We start from the raw sequence: 19,042 nt of genomic DNA, 5'->3' as shown, positions 1-19,042 counted from the left end.
GTTTGTATCACCTTGATTATTCCATCTCTAGTAATACAGAAACTAGGACCTGAGCTGAACAAACTCAAAGAGAAATGTCTTACTTGGGAATAAAAACCTGCAGAATTTACCAAGCCCTGTATCACAAACCAACTTCAAACATGTAAAGCAAAATCACCAAATAAAGAACGTAATGTTGGGTTCCTAAGATTTCTTGCATGCTGACAGTTTGTGATAAAAAAAGCCACAAATCTTGTTCACAAAAATTCATTATGTAGCATTTTACACTAAAATACAGAACGTTGTTATGCAGCTAAGCATCTGGGGAGCTTAGCCCCAATTTAAAAAAAAAAAATCTCTAGGAAAAGCAGCTATTTACTAGAACAAGGATGAGGGCAGAACAAACTACCAGATTTGTGCAATTGAATCAAGCTGAATGTTAGGAAGCGTTTTACCATACAACAAATCAAACAGATTTACCTTGACCCTAAAAGATGCTGAGTACAAAGCTCCTAGTAATTTCCCACAAAAAAAACCCCAGATCCATATCTTTAGAGAGAGAGGACTAAAATTATCTGAAATGTTCAGGAATATGTTTTCACAGTACCAAAGAAAAGGAATTCAGGGAAGCCATGTAGAAGTTTGTCCTGAGAGACATGCTGGATACTGAACAAAGGGGCAGTCAAACCCACATTGCAGTGACAGCTGTGGGCAACAACAGAGACGAGGCCAGGAGGAAGATACAGCCAAACTAAGAGCAGAGTGAAAATTCCAGAGGTAAAATATGTATTTTATTTTATCCATGCTAATCCATACATATTAATGTATGGACTCTCTTCCTTGGTTGCAAAGCTATCCTCCCACTACCTACAGTCACTTCAATGCTCAATCTCAACACACAGTTAAATAATTTCTGCTAAAGCTTTTCCTGACAGTTTTCTTGCATTCAAATATACCTGCTCATTCTTCCAACTTTGAAGCATCATCCCTACTTGCAGGAAACCTGCTCCTTGCACTAAATAGAACTACTTAGCTGATTTATAGGGCATTTACTGTAACTGCTTTTGGGCACAAACAAAGCAGTCTTTTTCCTTCTCTCAGCAAAGAATCAGAACTGTCAGAAGTATCCATTAGCACAGTGTTTGTCCAAGAATTCTGTCATATTGCTGTTATTACAGGAAAGACAAGAAAAGCAATCTCAGACAAGGACATATGACTTGGCAGACATATGAAAAAGAGATATCAGCCTAATATTCCAAGAAGAAACTTAACTACTGCCAGCAAGCTGACAGCTACAGTTCATGTGCATCTGCTGTTTCCCAGGAACTGCATTTTGCAGAAGTGTGAAGTCAGACACTTCACAATTTTAGCAAGTTAAGATATTAAAGAAAAAAACCTCAGCACTCTGAATCCATATTAAAAAAACCAAGCAAACTTTAATATGTTTTTTTTCCAAGATCTAATATATAAATACAGTGGTAATAACGTACTCTTCTTTTGTAAGCTTGGATGAAATATATTGAAGTCCACTTTTCGCATGTTATATAAATAATCATCTAAAGCAACCTAGAAAAGAAAAAAAAAAGCTCAATCCAGATGGTGCACACAAATAATTAGGCATTAAGTTTAGAAAGCAATACATGAAACTGAATGGGAAACTGCAAAAAAGGCTTGACAGTTTGTGCTATTAAATGCTAGTGTAATCATCACATTTCAAGCATATAAAAAAGGCAACTTTTGTGAAGAGAAGTGTTATCTTTTAGTAGACCAATCAGCAAATTATGAAAATAGACAGGATTTGGGGGTCTTGCATCAGAACAGCAGTCTATGAATATACAGACATCTTGGTTGGAAAGATGTAGTTAAAAGAGTAGGATTACAAGTGTTGATCTAAACTGTAAGGTTCTACAGTCAGGCACACATTACGATTTTTATGATTTTCAGGTGTTACATCCTCCCAAAACAGATACATGAAATAGTAGTTAACCATGCTTGATTTGATACTCTTCACAAATATATCAGCACAGTAATAAGTCCATCACTTAAAGAGTGCATATATCACACCTACCGTGTGATATTTGTATATATGTACATATATAGGTATATATGTACCTACCGTACAGAAAAAAGCAGGATATGCCTTCACAGGAACTTTCTTACTGAAAGATCTAGCCTAAAAGTAAATGGGGTAAGGTGGGAGGGAAAAACAAAACACAAAAAAAAAGTACTTAGCAGAAGAATTTGCCATTTCAGATTAAACATCAAGTACTATATATAAGGCTTAGAGGCAACAAACTGTAAAACAAGCATTATCCCTTCTTATTTTGACATCTTGAAACTGTAACGTTTCATTCCATGAAAGCTGTGTACAAAAGTAGTTACACCAAAGTATGTAAAACTGGGAGAGTCTTGCTAAAATACTTATATGATTTGACAGACTTCCAAGACCACATACTGTAAACAAAGGTGAATTAGCATTCCTTGTTCCAACAAAGTCCCAAGTAGAATGTGGTTTAGTGAATACAGTTTAACCTTTTTTTTTTCCCAACAGATAAAAATGGTGGAAGACCAGAAATGCATTTTTCTGAGTGCATCTTTTTGGTTCAATGTTGCCATCAGTCCCAGGAGCCCAGTTATAAAAGCTCTAGTTACATTTCTGAGACATCTAAATGATCTCAGTTCCCCAGTATCTACAATAAACATCTAAAGCGTGGCTGAATCAAATCTGCAATTTAAACTCATGTTCAACTCAGTACATCTAACAGAGCTGAACAAGTCTTCCTGTAATGCCTGTCTATAAAAACAAAATTCCTCCTTGTTTTGCCTTTTCTTACAGGTTAAAACAAACTAACTCTCTATAAATACTGACAAGAATGTGTGAGTTTGTTAGCTTAGTTTTTCATGGACCCTTCCCGACAACTGAGAAACAACAGCCTGAAACTTTAGAAGGAAAAAATTAACAATCTTTTCAGAAGACAAATTATTTTAAAACTTTGAGATATAATAACACGTGTGTGTGTGTGTATATGTATCTCTAACATAGAAAAATGTTCTTCCCTGATCTAATGCTCTGCCCTATTATTATTAATTGCAAGATGAAAAAATAAAGTAGTCTTGTTTGACCTTCTTAACCCAGAATGGGTCACATGTCATGCAGAAAACATTTTATCTCCCTTGGTAAGCTGAGTCCATAATGATGTAGCACAACTGAGACAAATGCAAAAAGCCAAAAGGGAGACCCTTTTAAACAAGGGGAATCAGGGAAGGGGTGCTAAAGAGAAAGAGGGAGAATGTGTAAATGTATTTGTAGGCTTTCAAAGGGAACACTGTGGGACTGACAGAACATTTGTTATATGCTTTCATGCTGATAAAACACACAATTCCTAAGGAAAACTGCAATCTCCGTTATCATATTTTGCCATCTGCTGGTCAGCAGTTGCAGTGTCAGAAGACCTGACCATACTCCAGAAACCTTCCTCCCAAGATTAAGGGCCACATACTACAACATGCTTCATGTAACATGGCTGAAACTCCATTCAGCATTTCAGATTTATGTGTCTTCTGGCTGTGGAATGGGGGTGGTAATTGTTACCCTCATCCTCTAAAATATGTGCTTTGTGTAACAAATACTGAGATGGCTGAAACCTCTCTGCAGTTTTAAACTTTACCTACCCTGTAATCCCAACTAAAACAAAGGATAAATGGCTGGAAAGACCCTCAGGCAAAACAAAATGGTGATTTTATGCAGCAGAACAAATGCATTTAAAGGTACCAGCCCATTAGATTCACCTAAAGTCCTGAAATACTCCACAAGCACTGCCAGCAAAAGCCCATTTTGTCCATTAGGGCAGAAAGTAGCCTTGTCCTTGCATTAACAAAGACCATCTGATTATGAAGGAGGCCAACACCCTGTTACTGCTGCCAGTTATGGCCAGTTCAAGTGGCTTGAACACTATAGAGTTCCTGCACTTTCAACTATTCACTGATGATGGAGACTAGAAGCAAATATTCAGAGAGGAATTTTTTAAAATTTTAATTAAGATGATATAACCCATCCATTAAAAAACATACACAGGGGGAGAAAAAGGGAGGAGGGCCAGGATCAACATTCAGTTGAATAAAATGCTAATGCTGTCCTAATCTGGTTTCCTTGGGTTTATACTTTTCTATTTAGTCTCCAGTTACATGATCACATTGCGTATTTCCCACAGGACCCTCCCAGTGCTTAACACGGGCAGGGCTCTAAGAATGAAGTGGGAAGGAAGGAGGCCTGTTCTATTCAGAAGTTGGTAGACTCATGTTGGGAGCCAGGGGACCAATGCACTATGAATTATTGAATTATCTGGAAGGTTCTGAAGAACCAAATTCTCTTCCTGCTTCTGTCCCAAAGTTTCCATACAATACCAGCAACCAAATTTTAAGTGTGCGGACCATAAATACACATTACTCATTTTCCATGCCTCCCATCCCTGATACGAGGCATTACAGGTCACGCACTTGGCATTTTTCTAAGCCAAAATTGCAACTAAAGTCAATGGGTTTTAACACTGTGCATTATGGGTTGAAGGGTGGAGAATAAAAAAACTAAAAAGCCAAAATATTTCAGCTTGAACAAAGATAACTGACAGTTTTGATGTTGTACTTTTGTCTCTGTTCCCTGCTTGTAAATGGAATAAAGTTTTCTTGGGCATGTGACCACAAAAACTGAGACATCAGGTTAAACAACATGAACAGGAATGCCTTAAATGCAAATTATAATTAGTGTATGAAAAATAAAGCCAAAGGATACACAGAATGGTTTGGGTTGGAAGGGATCATCTGATTCCAACCCTCCTGCCATGGACAGGGACACTTCCCACTAGACCAAGTTGCTCAAAGCCCCATCCAACCTGCCCTTGGACACTTTCAGGGATGGGGCAACCACAGCTTCTCTGGGCAACCTGTTCCAGTGCCTCACCACCCTCACAGTAAAGAATTTCTTCCTAATATCTAATCTAAACCTGCTGTCTTTCAATTTAAAGCCATTATCCCTTGTTCTAAATGCCCTTGTAAAAAGTCCCTCTATGGCTTTCTTGTAGGCCCCATTTAGGTACTGGAGGGCTGTTATAACACATAGACATTACTAACATGAAATAAAAACATTGGTCAGCTAAGTAGGCACTGACTGAACAAACCAGGAATGCCACATTTGACCTTCAGAAAAAAGATGAAGGGCTCTTCTATTTCTATTGCCTAAGATACTGTGATCACATTTAATGCTGTAATTGAGAATTACATTAATGGTGCAAATGCAGAGATAAATCTGGCATTTCTTTGCTCTGAAGTGGTATCTTTGCAGACCACCTTGATTGGAAGCACTGGGTGCAATACTCAAAGTATACACATGCATGTACTTGTAAGAAACTCTTTGCAGTGCTTTGTTTTCCAGATAGAGGCAGACAAAGCATCACCAATAAAACATTCTCGTGCTTTTGTACTACGCACTAGCAAGTGTCTCAGAATGCAGCTAGAATAAAAGCATGAAAGAAAAAACAGAGGACTCTGCAGTTCTTCAGGGCCCATCATCCACTGTTCCAACCAAACAGACTTTCCTAATTGACTTGGCTGTGTGCCAGGAAAGAAATAAACAGAAAGCACCTTTCTCAACATAGCTTTGGGCATGGCTGGTCATGTTAGGGAATGAATCCCCCCTCCTGCACACACTAACCAGCAGTTAAAGGCAACAAGCTCTGTTTTCCTGGCAGCCATTCCACATACATGCTGCCATGTGAAATACCATATGCAGATGTGCTTTCTATGGTGGTGATCCCATGCTGGTACATAGCTGCATTTATAAAAGCCTGCTTAAAGTTTCTCTTCCAGTAATAATTCTTCTAGGCTGCATTTATATATACGTAATTGGACCTGGCTGTGAGTAAACTGTCTCCTGTACATAAAGACAATACTCATACAGAAGTAGTTGTAATATTTGAATGTTTTGTGTGGTGGGATTTTTTTAATGTAAACTCTCAAAATAATAAAAGGCAAAATATTTGAAATTAAGTATGCAGCTTTAAGTCTTCTAACAACAAATGCTTTGTGAAGACGAGCATCAGTTATGCTTATTTAGATAAATGAAAGAAAAGGAATCTCACATGTTCTAGATGAATATGGGCCTGGCTGGCGATGTCATAAATTACATCTCTCACATTTTTGTCTTGCTTGCCTCTTATGAAGTCCTCTTGTGAAACTCCATGCTAGACATAGGAAGGAAAATCAAAATTAAAAAAGAGAAAATACCCTCTATAAATATCAAGTTTCCTTTTTTGCTTCTCAAGAAGCCATCCCAGCAACAAAGCTAAGGACTAAAGACTAAAACAGCCTAAATGTTCTATCATTGCTCTCTCTTCTTTTAATCCCTTTCTTTTGGTCAGTCACTTGGAAAAAAATTCAAGAGAACAAAGAGAACAGTTGGTACAGACTCTCTGCGCGAGTTTGTTTCCTAAAATTTTGTGGTCAGTAAGATAACAAAGTCAGATTTTAAAGTTTGGGGGATTTAGATCAGTTTAGATACCCTATTTTTAAAACCCTAATCCAAGAATCGATATTGAGCAGAAGGAAGCCAGTAACAGCTAACACAGAGGCCATGCTGGCTTTTGAACCTTGGGATTGGTGTGCACATCCCAGGCTTGCAAAAAACCAACCAACCAACCCCCAACCACAAAACATCAAACAAACCCATCTCCAAAAACCAACCAACCAACAAAATCCAGAACCATTGGAAAACAACCCTTCCAAACCCCCAAAAAGCCAACTCTGAACTTATTCTTTGACTATAGTGACCAATGTTAAGACAGAATATGGCATATTCAGAATTGCACCAGTTGCCCACTCCTCTCAACAACATTCAGGCATGTGAGAGCTCTATGAAGGTGGGCAGAAAGGCTTCACAGGAGGTACAGACTCAGGGGAACTCCGCAGTTCTTGCCAGAAGCTGAAATGCTTACAAGATTATCTGCACAGAAGGGATACAAGCTGTTTTTACAGTTTCATTGCAGAACACCTTCCGTGGCAAGGAATGACTGAATTTTCAGGCTATGTTTGAAAAGCTGAAAACTTGGAAGGCCTCCCATAACATGCAGTCCCAGAAGAGCTGAAAGGAGAGTGCAATTCCCTTCTGCAGTCTTATAAACCTGACCTATATCAGTACCTACATTTTTTGCAGCTACTTACACTACTAAATTTCCAATCCAAACTTTTAATTGTATTGAAATTATATTCAGAAAATACTAACACAACCACCTCAGGCATCATCATAATTGCATCCATTTTGGTTATGTTGAAAAAGAACAGCATTAACATTTACAAATAAAGACTGGAAATGAAGGAGTAACAGCTGACATACCTACAGATCAACCCATGGAACATTAATGAAAAATTCTGAGCTTTAATCCCATTTTAGCTAAACTGCAAGATCTGCTAAATTCCAATGCAAATTTGGTGTGCAGTTTAAATTGGAGGACTATACCATCTCCTGCAGAAATGTATGGAATATAGGCCTATGACTGTCAAATATGGAACAAAAAAACTCCCACAAACCACCAGCACATTATGAAAACATAATAAAGAGAAGCACAAGAAGATTGTTCGGAAGTAAAATTTCTGACAGTGCTTCCTTTATGGTGATAGGAAAAGGAAAAAAAACCAAAAAAACCCACACCCAACCCCAAAACACAAAACCCCATGCCCCATTCCGTACACACATTTTTATACATTAATGGAAAAATTCCATTTTTAATAAAAATTTGCTTCTCTTACCAACATACAAATGTCCATGGGAAGAAAGACCTTTCGTCTTGTACAGTGATACGGAGTTGCTCTTAAACAGGTAACTATGCCTTGTGCTTTCCCAATGTGACTGGCTGCATGGTCAGCATGGATGTCCCTCACACCTAAAATTGCAGAAACAGTATATTAAGAAACATGCAGTCAGGCCTTTTGAGGGCTATGCTCTTCTCTGGTGTGTATCACAGTCATACTTTAGGAAAGCTACGTGCATCGGTCCACAACAGAACTGTCCAAGTGCATAAACTGCCTTGAAATCTCATCTCAGAGGTGCAAAACAGCAAGAAAATTCATTCATTTCCACATTCAGGAGCAAGATGCCTCTTGCTGCAGCATCTGCAAAGGGTAGACTTAGCAGAGCAGCACCTATTTAGATATAACACACTGGTACACAAGCTCATTTTCATTGGCATATCCTCTCCCAGGCTAGCAGTATTCCAAGAACTGCTTTTCCTGCCAGAAAAAGTCATTCAAGTGTGAGATTCCTTACAAGCATTAATGCTTGCAGTGTGGTTTCATGATTAGCTGCAGCTGATTCCTCCGTGTAGTGAAGGCAAAGAGAATGATCCTATGCTTCACCCCCCAAACCCATATTTCTGCCCCCTCCCCTGTGCTGTCAGGAGCAATGAGGCAAAGTGAATCAGATCACCAAAACAATGGAAAAGTAATGTAAGTTACTGCACAGTCAGTCACACAACTGTGAGAATGGAAAGGGGGAGATGAGTGGGACAGAGCAGCACCATCGCTCTTCATGGCAAGACCATCCAAGTTTGGCTCAGACTGATTACAAAGCTAACCCAGGATAAAATGAAAATTTAAATTAAAATTTATAAAAACTCTAACAGAAGCAGCATCCTACAAAGAAAGAAATGAGGATAGAGGAATTACAGATCACTGTAATTGATCAGAAACTGACATCTGGAAATGATAATGGGGGTACCAGAATCACTGCAGAAGCCTGTCTAGGTCTTCAGTGGGTCCCAGAAGCCTCTGTGAATGAGTGACTATACCCAGACTACAGGGACTGATTTTGGCAATGGCAGCAGAAAACAAAGTGTGGCTTGGTTGAATCAATGGATATTATTTACTAACTACTTAGGCAATTATTTAGAGAGCACAATTATTAATATTTTTAAATGACAGGAGCTGAGAGGAAGTACCAGAATGCTGGATGACACAATTATCAGTAAACATGAGCTTGATGAAAGGAATAAGATGAAATCAGCAAGAATAAGACAGCACTAGTACTGGGAGAGAGACAAACTAACTGGTCAGGAATAAGGAGTCTAAAAAGCACAAGAGATTTCGCAAACACGACCTGAATGAAACCAGGTCCACCTAGTCTAGAAAACCCTGCTAATGGGCAACCCCAAGAAAGGGGCTGTGTTTGATTACTTTCTCCATCTGTGGAAAAAAAATCACAGAAGTTAACCGTTTAATATGCAGTGAAGGAGACTTTTGCTTAGATATTTTGTTACATTTCTATATTTAAGAGAAGCTAAACATGACAATAGAACACTTAAAATATCCAGAGTCTCCACACAGATTTTCAAAAAAAATTTTATCTGATTTGTACAAGGAGTGAATGATCCAAGCATGACTGAACTTATTCAGGATTTCTTAGAATGGAAGACACTGGTATTTCTCATACTCCTACATTTCTTCAAATCAGAGGTTCAGAAAGACACTTGCAACATTTCACTGATTTCCTACTGAGGAAGCAAATATCAGATGCTAAGAAGCAAGTTCCTCAGTTCTTCCAAAGAATATGCTCACCATCTCTGGTTTTTTACTTCTCTTTTTTCTATTTTTTTGAACTCTTTTAACATCAGTATTTGCCTTTCATCAGACTACTCTGATAAGCAAGAGGAAAATATTGCTACTACAATACTAAACACTACTAAATAATAATAATAATATATATTCACCTTTTTTTTTTTTTACATCAGAACTCATACAGGGAGTACTTCCAGAACGAAACAGACACCTAAATGAAAACTATCCTTTTCTTCAGCACAAATGAACAGTTCTTTCCCAGTCTATGATTCTTACATTAGACATGACACAGATTGTAGCTCTTGATCACAAGGATCATCTTTGTCACGTTTTTTCTAGCTATTCATTTAGTGATAGTTAACGTATTTCTAGGAAGAGGAGAGGATTCAGACCCAAATTTACATCACCAAGGGAAGTTTATAGTTTGGGAAGTTGGCTGTTTCAAGATAATCAGTGTCTCTCACTGATTATAGAACAACAGCTGCAGGATACCTATGGTACTTTGTATTCTAACAAGTAGGACAATCCAAATACAGTGAAGAGCTGAATTTACCTCGCTCTACAAGAGGAGCAAGAACAGAGAAAACAAAGCAACAAAGAACAGCAGGAAACTGCACTTCAATGAGCTTTGCACTGAGCAGCTTCCAAGGCTTCCACAGTTCTAGGACAGCTGCAGTACGATTCCACATTTATGGTTCATCATTCAAAAGGTATCTGAAGTACTACCTAGGACAACTTTTACTGAAATTAAACTCCAGTGGAAAAAGAAAGGGCTTTTTGAAATATCAGTAAACATTGTACCTGCACTAATAAGTCATCAGCAAAATCTAGAAAGGGGAAAACACCTACCCAGCATTTCCAAGGTGAGGTACAAGAGAGCACTCTGAGTGTTCTCGGCGTATGTTTCGAGCTCCTGGATGCTATGGTATGCCCTATCATCCAAATTCTTCTCCTGTAACATGAACGCGGAACTTCAGCAGAACATAAACATAACACTGCTCATACAGGCTTATTACTACAGTCACGTCAACCCAACGCACTACCAGAAACAAAAGAAGAGCAAAAGTGAGAGACAGAGAGAGTATAAACTCAGACAGAAGCAGTCATTAAAGCTTACCAGCAAGTCTAACAAATAGCTATGCTCAACTGCAGCCAAGTCTGCTTACAGGAGGAAATACAACTTTTTGCAATAATATGAAATCAGAATTCTCCATAAAAAAAAGAGACAGCCAAAACAAAACATCATACGGTATCCTTACACCATAGGGTTGTCAATTTTAATATTTAATTTGCATCTGAAGGAGAGAGAAATTTAGATAAATAGGAACGTATTTTTTAAAAACATAAAATAGATCTATGAAATGCACACAAATTTCTAAGTCATGTGCAAACCATAGATTCATAGAACCATAGAGTGGTTTGGGTTGGAAGGGACTTTAAAGATCATCTAGTTCCAAATTCCCTGCCATGGACATGGAAACCTTCTACTAGACCAGGTTGCTCAGAGGCCCATCCAAACTCTGAAGACCTCATAGAGAGCCCACAACCTCTCTAGGCAACCTGTTCCAGTGCCTCACAACCCTCACAGTAAACAATTTTTTTCTCAGATCGAATCTAAACCTACCCTTCTTCACCTCAAGGCCATTCCCCCTTGTCCTATCACTACATGTCCTTGTCAAAAATCCCTCTCCAGCTCTTGTAAGCCCCTTCTAGGTAACGGAAGGTGCTCTAAGGTCTCCCCAGAGCCTTCTCTTCTCCAGGATCAACAGCCCCAAACCACTCAGCCTGTCTTCACAGGAGAAATGTTCCAGCCCTCTGAAAAACTTAGTGGTGCTAATAAATAATACACCCAAAATAATAGAATACACCCAAAAATGTAACATCCTCCAGCATTCTTCCTGTCCTAGCGGCTTCTGTGGTTGAAACATACCACTCTTAAGACTAAAAACCAGTCTTAACATTAAGAAACTCTGAAGTCTTTCATGGCAACGACCCTCTGCAAGTAACTGACAATCAATCTGCTCAGTCTATAGCTTCATGAGACACTAACTTTAGCAACAAAATTAGCTTAGGATATTCCTGCACTCTGCTTTTCATTCTTGTCCTTGTGTCAGAGTTCATAGCAACATCACTGTACCAGTGATATTCTTAATCTTGTTTTTTCCCCAGAAAAAAAAGGTGGCTATTTTAAACTTCATGTCATTTGAATGCTCCAATTTACACCACTGCTCAGAAAAAATTCCACAGCCATGATTAGGAGTATCATGAAAGCGTGGCAGAAAGGTTCCGTTAGGTCATTTAGTTTTTGAGGTTTTATATCCACATGAACTCACAAACTACATCAATTTAAGACAAAAATAAACTAAGGATTCTATTAGCCATTTTGGCAGAAAGAACAGAAACTATGAAGAGTAGCATCAAGAGAGAATAAAAAGAAATATAGCAGTATCATTTTTGAAGAGAAATACTACTGTCTGGAAAAGATGAATTACATAAGCTTTTGTTTTACACACGAACACATAAAAATAAGGAAAAGAAAACCAAATTATGACTAAAGCCAGAATCAGACTCTGAAGGATAAATACTTACCCTTTCATCTATGATCTTCATCAACCACATTTTAGTCAAGTTATGTCTCTTGACAGCCTGAAAAGTATCAAATAAAATCTCCACGTTAATGTATATAAAGTCATGGCAGTACTACATTCTGAAGGCTGAAATACATTTTAGACATTTATTACAAGAATTGTATTCAGTGGGTTAAATTAAAGTGGCACGCCATTGGAAAATGAGAATCTTCTTCAAACACAAAAGTTTTCAACTGGCATTTACTGCAAGTTGCTGCACACAAAAAAATGACATACCAGACATCAAGCCAGCTAACTAAAAGCATTTCTTTAAAAATATTTTTTGAAACTAATTTATTCTTGGAATCATATGTTCCCACAAAATATTTGCAGATAAATGTGTTCACTTTCCAAAAAGAACAGAGTTTCCTCCAGAGTCCAGGAAAAAAAATATTTCCCCTGTAAATTTTCAAGAAAATGTCAGTACAACATACTAATACATACTGTAAAGACAGAATGCTAATAAAGCAATATAATTAATATTATGGGTTTGTTTAAAAAAATATCTCCCAGCATCTTATATTCATGCATTCTTCTTTTGGTTCTTATCTTGTACTTGACTTCCTTCCTGTGCCACTTCATTCTATCAACTTACCTTCAATCCTCTTAATTACACCCTTTGAGTTTTTCAGAACACACTGTCAGAAAGGTTACAATCACACATATAAACATCTATAAACAAAACTTACAGAGCAAATTTTTCACAATTTAGTCCTTATAGCTCACTTTCAACAACTTCTTTGCATCCATCATATTAGTAAATGTTTTTTCAAGGTTTGACAAGACCAGATCTTGTTGATTCAATAAATTCTGCTTGAGACAGTACTTGGTACATGAAAAGGCAAATTTTAAGTTACAACTACAAATGTCGGGTTTGAGTGTCACTTGTTCACCTTGAGTACCATTTTGTAAATGAAATCCTTGAAACGCTAATGGGTCAAGACTTAAAAGGACCAAACTCAATTAATTATGCTAAATTACCCAACTTGTACATTACATCCATTTTGAGTTACCTTCATCCTAACACATGGGTCCTCATTTCTCCCAAGTTTTAAAAATTGGCTTCTTCCACAGAAATGAATGGAGAATTAGGCCTCACTTTTCAAATGTTCAAAATGGACAGAAAAGTAAGATCAAACATCATATAGTTGCTGTGTAAGTTTATATTAAGGTTACCAAGAGCTGAGCTATTAAAAAATTAGAAATACTACTAAAGGCTATTTATCTACTTCACTAGTGTATTAAGATTTGGAATCCAAATGCAAGTATTCTGGGATATACAAAACTTCAGGAACACATTTAATATCATGAACTAAATTTATTCTGGAAAATCACATTGTCCTCATATAAACTCAACAGCCACAAAAGACTAAACATAGAATATGCTGTGGAAAGACATGCTAATTCTATTATTGTGAGTTCAGGTGTCTTTCCAAATCCTTGTTTCTAAGAATTGCAATGACATTCTTGGGCATTTGTGAAGTCATGGGCTTCAAGTAGGTCACTCTTGGGGTATTTGCTGAAATATGGAAATAAAATCCCATCTTGACTGCAAAGATCACCAACTCACATTGAATTGTTAGTTCTCTGCAGTGCTCAGAGCTATCAGAGCTCCTGGAAATACTTTCTGCATTATTTCTGATCATCTTATTTTGCAAGCAATTCTGTTTGGATTGTATTAAATTGGTATTCCTTCATAGGAATCATACATGAGGTGAAGTATCACCAAAAACAATTCTTCTTCCTCTTCAAAATCAATTTTCTGGTTTGTGAGAAAGGAGTACAACTGGCAGTCTTAACTGCTGGAAAGGGTTGCAATTGGTATCCCAGTATCTGAATAACTTATATATGCTGTACTGGTTTGGGCTGGGAAAGAGTTCATTTTCTTCACAGTACTTTTATGGGGCTGTGTTCTGGATTTGTGCTGGAAACAGTGTCATTGGTTAGAACAGACAAAACCCTGACATTATTTCCCACAGTAGTATTAAATTTAAGCCAATTTTAGGACAAGAAAAGTATGTTTTACCCTCCACAATTCTGTAGCAACAGGCTGATGTGGTGGGTTATCGCTGTATATGTCTTCCACGGCGTCCCTCCAGAACTGCATCCGCATTAAACCTGTCGTCTTCTGAGTTATGGAGTCTTTAATCTGGAAAGGATACATCTGGAGTGAAATTCAGTGTCTTTAGGACACTTGGTCTATCTATGCTGAAAAGACAGACACAGGACATAGTCAAGCTCAGCAGGGAAAGAGCTCAGTTCTGTATTGACATTTATTCCTCACAAAGCTTAGGAACACTACATAGAGTAAAACTGAAATCTTCACCACAACCTGATTTTAAAACCCATAAAGATTAAGTGCCAGACAACCCTCACCTTAGCTTTCTTCCCAGGAGGAAAAAAAGCAGTGGTGACAGCAGTGAGGGAGGGCACACCAGGGGTTGCCAGAAGCACAGCCTACAGTCAGGGGTTTTGCCTCGTCAGCTCACTTCCTCGATCACTCCTTTCTGGCAAGTGTTGCCAACTTTCCCGATTGCACTGACAATTTCTGGCCACCTAGCAAAGGGGAGAGACTGCAACCACTCCTCTCTCACAACTCTCTTAACAGCAAACTTCCCTCCTGGCAGCCTTTTCATCACCTCACTTCTGCCAACAAAGACTTGGTCCTGATTGTATCATCCCATTTTTTGACAGACTTTCTACAGTTAGGATTTAGCTGCACTCTACCCATTCACTGCATGTGAAGCCAGGATTTAGATGCAATCACATAACAGTATCAAGAACCACCGCCTGTTTGTTATAACTCAATTTTAAAATGCAAGCCGAATTAAAAAGTCAGATAAACTATACACATAAACAAAGCAATAGGGGCAGGCTGGCTACTTTCCACGGGCCACTCAAAACTGGAGGTTTGTACTGCACTATTGATTCATTGCCCTTGACACTATAAAAGTTAATCTTGGCAAAACAGCACCTACTACAGAAAGAGTACCTACAAGTGTAATTTAGATAATCAAAATTGTTATTTTAAATTTCCAGAGTTCACAAATATATTTTAATACCTGCCTGAGCCAGTTCCACATTGAAGGCTCTCAAGGCAAAAGCAGAGGTTCGAGATTCTGCAGGCAACAGCAGAGAACACAGAAACCCTTCATAGTCACGCTTCCTAGAAAAGAATCAAAATGCACATTTGTTATTTATAGCTCAAAGTCAATTGGTGTGCTATTCCTTAGCACTGAACTCCTGAAAGAGTAGGGGTAAGTAATAGCTCAAAACTCTGACTTTGCAGAAGTAGCAGCTTTTAAGCTTGTTTTAAAATAAGACCAAGTCCGAGAGAGAAGGGAGGCTGTCTGAACTCTCAGTGCACCTCTGAAATCCAGATCTCAAGGCATGAAGCAAGGCTGTAGCAGAACTGCAAAAAGAATCCAGATTGTCCAATTTGCAGATTTCTGTTCCAAACATGACACCACGTTTCTTTAAAAGATTGTGCTTCGGAGCTTGGCAGAAGAGTGCTTGCTTAACCATTAAGTTTTTGTTTACTGGCAACTATACTCAAAGCATAAAACCTCCAGGAGCTGGCAGTTTCGCTGCAGGTAACTTGCCTTCATTTGGCCACGTGGATGTGCCACGAAATTAAAAACAGTGCTCAGAATCATAAACTACAAAATCACTTCAGCTAACAAAAACACCTGACCATCTCTGAAAAGCTGAACTGCTTGTATTGAACATTTCTGTGTACTTTCTGATAAGCCTGAAACCTGATTCTTCCTTAGAACAAGACGAACTCCCAAGTTTGGCCTGGAGAGTGAAGAAGCAGGTTGTCAAGGAAAACACGTGTACTCATTTCCATTAAGTTTACTGTTCTTGCACGTACTCGTATTTCTTTTGAGGATGATCTTAAAATAGCAAAGCCAAACTAAACCCAAGGGTTATTAGGATTGCTACTTTTAGCATCGAACAAAAAGGAAGTAAAGTTTAACAGAGGTGCTTAACCCTACAATACACAGCAGCTGAAAGCTAGCAAACGCTTCTTTTCCACAACTGTTGTCAAACTATTTTAGAGCTTGATGCAAATCCAGAAATATCAACCAAAATAATTACATTTTTGAGTTTTAGTATGCTTTAAAGGACACCTTCATATTACAGAACAGATGCGTTAAACCTCCCTCAGTTAAGACACTATCTGAAAAGCATTTATCAGCTCAAAACCTAGGGTTTTTTTCAAGATTAACCTTAGAAATATCCAGTATTGCCCACCCGAGACAGAGCTGCAAGGTTTACAGCCACATTTTCCCAGTTCCAGTCTGTCGGTGTTGTTCACACAACACAGAACCACCTCTACTTTCAGAAAGGAAACGAAGAAATGCGTTACACAAAGTACACAGCAACACAATAGAGAAAATTGTCTTCCCTCCGGTAGTGGCATTGACATGGTGGGTTTTTGGTTGTTTTTTTTCTTTCAATTATTCCAAGCTTAAAAATTTAGTGTAGCAAATCCATTAAGCCTCAGTAAAATAAAATTGATATTGCTATAGATCATGTTCCACCCCAACCTTCTTCATGTATTAGTGTAAGGAATGAAGGAGGGAATGACCTTAAGTCATGTATTGAGTGTTTTTCATAGTTTTCAAATAAGCATAAGCTTACATATGAACCCAAAGACAGAAGAAAAATTAGTAATGGCCATTACTGGACTTTCCATATAATGAATTTATAATAAAGCTATCAATCCACAAACTTGTCTTTGAGACAGTGAGAGACATAAAACATACCTATAAGGGAAACGTATTTTTAGTCAAATAGCTTGTAGTTAATTTAGGCATTTAACACAAAAAGGAAGACGCAAGAGAAAGGATATCTTCTGTACTGCAAAAACAAATACACATTATTAAAGCATAACTCAGTTGTACTTCCTAATGTGCTGGAGACTCAAATTCAGAACTAGGGAGTTGCTGACACTTGCATAGCCCCAAGTGTCTTATTTCTGTTTGAATAGTAATTCCTTCGACTTATTTTTAATAGTTTATTATTTCCATGCAATATATAAGCTACTGGGAACAGCAGCTTCAATTAAATTATGCCAAAAGCACAACTACCTTTCATTTTACTATTTTGAATGCTTGTTTATTTTTCTAATTCGTCCTTTTATCATTTAATAAAAATACATATAAAAAAAGTTTTAATTCAACCATGTCATTGGAACCTAACTATTCTGTTCACAGTTGCTTGTTACTGGAAACATTTTACCTGCAGATGTTAGCTTTACCTGTACACACAGCCTCTGGTCTCCTGAGTATCAGGTAAACAAATCCTGGGTAGAATAACTAGGAAAAGAAAGCTGGATTCTGAAAATCATGAAAAATGCAACGTGGCTGTGCATTCTGGTGCATCTGTATAGGTCAGCTGCTTGGTACTGCACAAAACATTTAAGATCGTCCCATTCCTTTCCCTTAGTTTTCCTACCTCAGACATTACTGCAGACCACACACACCTTTCTTTCAAAGCACCAGTTTGGAGAAAATAAGCCTCTTCCACTCTTTCTATACACACATGGAACCCTTCTCCCAGCTTTTGCCAACCATCTGGAACAATTTCCGAAGGGAAATTACCTAGGTCTTTACTAAGAGACTTGTTTAACATCTTACTTTACAAAGAACTGTACTCCTGGCAACTACAAAGCACCACAGGGGTCCTACAGATTGTTTACGGCCCAGAATCCAGGAAGGAAAAGTGGCCTGACCTGGAAGTGTCTGAGCTGCACTCCTGCTCCTCTCGGAGCATTTTAGATTCGACCAGAAAAAAGCATGTTTTGGAAACATAGTTTTCCTCCTGGGTTCAGGGTAGAGACGGTACTGAGCTGCTCCAGCTGTCAGAGGGGGAGGGTATTGCCGTGGGAGGCTGCCCAGGAAGGTCGCGGACTCTCCCTCTCTGGAGACATTCAACACCCACCTGGACACGTTCCTGTGTAACCTGCTCTAGGTGACCCTGCCTGGGCGGGGGGGATGGACTGGATGATCTCCAGAGGTCCCTTCCAACACAAACTAATCTGTGATTCTTTGTGCAGGTCGAATCATCCACGCAGCCTAAAATATGCGCCTGGTTTCCATGCTCCCGACATAGCGTGGTCCCGCCGGCCCATCGGCGCCGCCCACACGGGTTATTTTCAGGGCCAGTATATTTCAGGGCCAAGGGCAGCCTGGGCAATCCCAGCCATCCTTTCCGGGAGTCCGTCAGCGTTCCCGTCAGGTGGGAAGCGCTGCCGAGCCTTCCCGGGCCGGACTCGCCGCCCCCGCACCTGCAGCCCCCCGCGGCGGGCACTCACCGCACCAGCTCGGCGCAGTACTGCACCGCTCCTCCGGCCGCCGGGCCGCTCCAGCCCGCCGGGCCGCTCCAGCCCGCCGCCGCGGCCCGCCCGCCGAGCGCCGACGGCCGCACCAGGCCGCAGCCGATCCGGCCGCGCCGCAGCGCTGCCCGCGCCATGCTGCCCGCCATGGCCGCGGCTCCGCCCCGCGCACGGGGCGCCGGCAGGGGGCGCCCGCGGCCGGGCCGCTGTGGCGGCGCGCGGTGCTTTGTGCGCTGCGAGCGGCGCTCGGCGCCGGCCGGCAGCGGCTCCCGGGGGGAACGCCTCGCTCCGCTCCTCGGGAAACCAGACACCGTGGCTGGAAAGCGGCCCGGCGGAAAAGGACCTCGGGGTGCCGGTCAGCCGCTGCCTGAACATGAGCCAGCGTGTGGCCAGGTGGCCAAGAAGGCCAATGGCATGCTGGGCTGTATCAGCAGTAGCGTTGCCAGCGGGACCAGGGCAGTGAGAGTACTCAGCGCTGGTGAGGCCACGCCTC

At 39.7% G+C, this 19,042-nt stretch overlaps 1 protein-coding gene across 4 annotated transcripts; it reads right to left on the bottom strand.

Annotated features, from left to right (window-relative positions):
• Positions 1-1,062: 1,062 nt before the first annotated feature.
• Positions 1,063-18,494, bottom strand: NDUFAF6 (NADH:ubiquinone oxidoreductase complex assembly factor 6). 4 transcript variants are annotated; one of them, XM_032129735.1, is made up of 9 exons: positions 18,156-18,494; positions 15,269-15,372; positions 14,233-14,355; positions 12,169-12,225; positions 10,429-10,531; positions 7,777-7,910; positions 6,114-6,215; positions 2,096-2,152; positions 1,063-1,545 (listed from the first exon to the last, which is right to left on the bottom strand). In XM_032129735.1, exons 2-9 carry the CDS (start codon positions 15,287-15,289, stop codon positions 1,396-1,398), a joined length of 747 nt encoding a protein of 248 aa, XP_031985626.1. In that variant the 5' UTR covers positions 15,290-15,372; positions 18,156-18,494; the 3' UTR covers positions 1,063-1,395. The 4 variants fall into 4 exon arrangements, with proteins under 4 accessions (XP_031985626.1, XP_031985635.1, XP_031985644.1 ...); XM_032129761.1 differs by having other exon boundaries at positions 1,454-2,043; positions 2,092-2,152; positions 16,464-18,493; XM_032129744.1 differs by lacking the exon at positions 18,156-18,494 and having other exon boundaries at positions 14,233-14,414.
• Between the last annotated feature and the right edge of the window lie 548 nt (positions 18,495-19,042).

The sequence above is a fragment of the Corvus moneduloides genome, chromosome 1 (genome assembly GCF_009650955.1).
Source record: "Corvus moneduloides isolate bCorMon1 chromosome 1, bCorMon1.pri, whole genome shotgun sequence".
Taxonomy (NCBI): domain Eukaryota; kingdom Metazoa; phylum Chordata; class Aves; order Passeriformes; family Corvidae; genus Corvus; species Corvus moneduloides.
Note: the sequence above shows the minus strand (reverse complement) of the source record. Positions and strands in the feature narration are given on the sequence as shown.

What these genes read in the sequence shown, in the direction of transcription:
- NDUFAF6 (XM_032129735.1), bottom strand. Translation starts at nt 15,289, where the DNA reads ATGTGGAACTGGCTCAGGCAG. An exon ending in TGAAGATCATAGATGAAAGG is followed by an intron (nt 10,532 to 12,168) that starts GTAAGTATTTAT and finishes TTCATGTTACAG; the next exon opens with GAGAAGAATTTGGATGATAG. An exon ending in ATCCTGCTTTTTTCTGTACG is followed by an intron (nt 1,546 to 2,095) that starts GTAGGTACATAT and finishes TTTCTTTTCTAG; the next exon opens with GTTGCTTTAGATGATTATTT.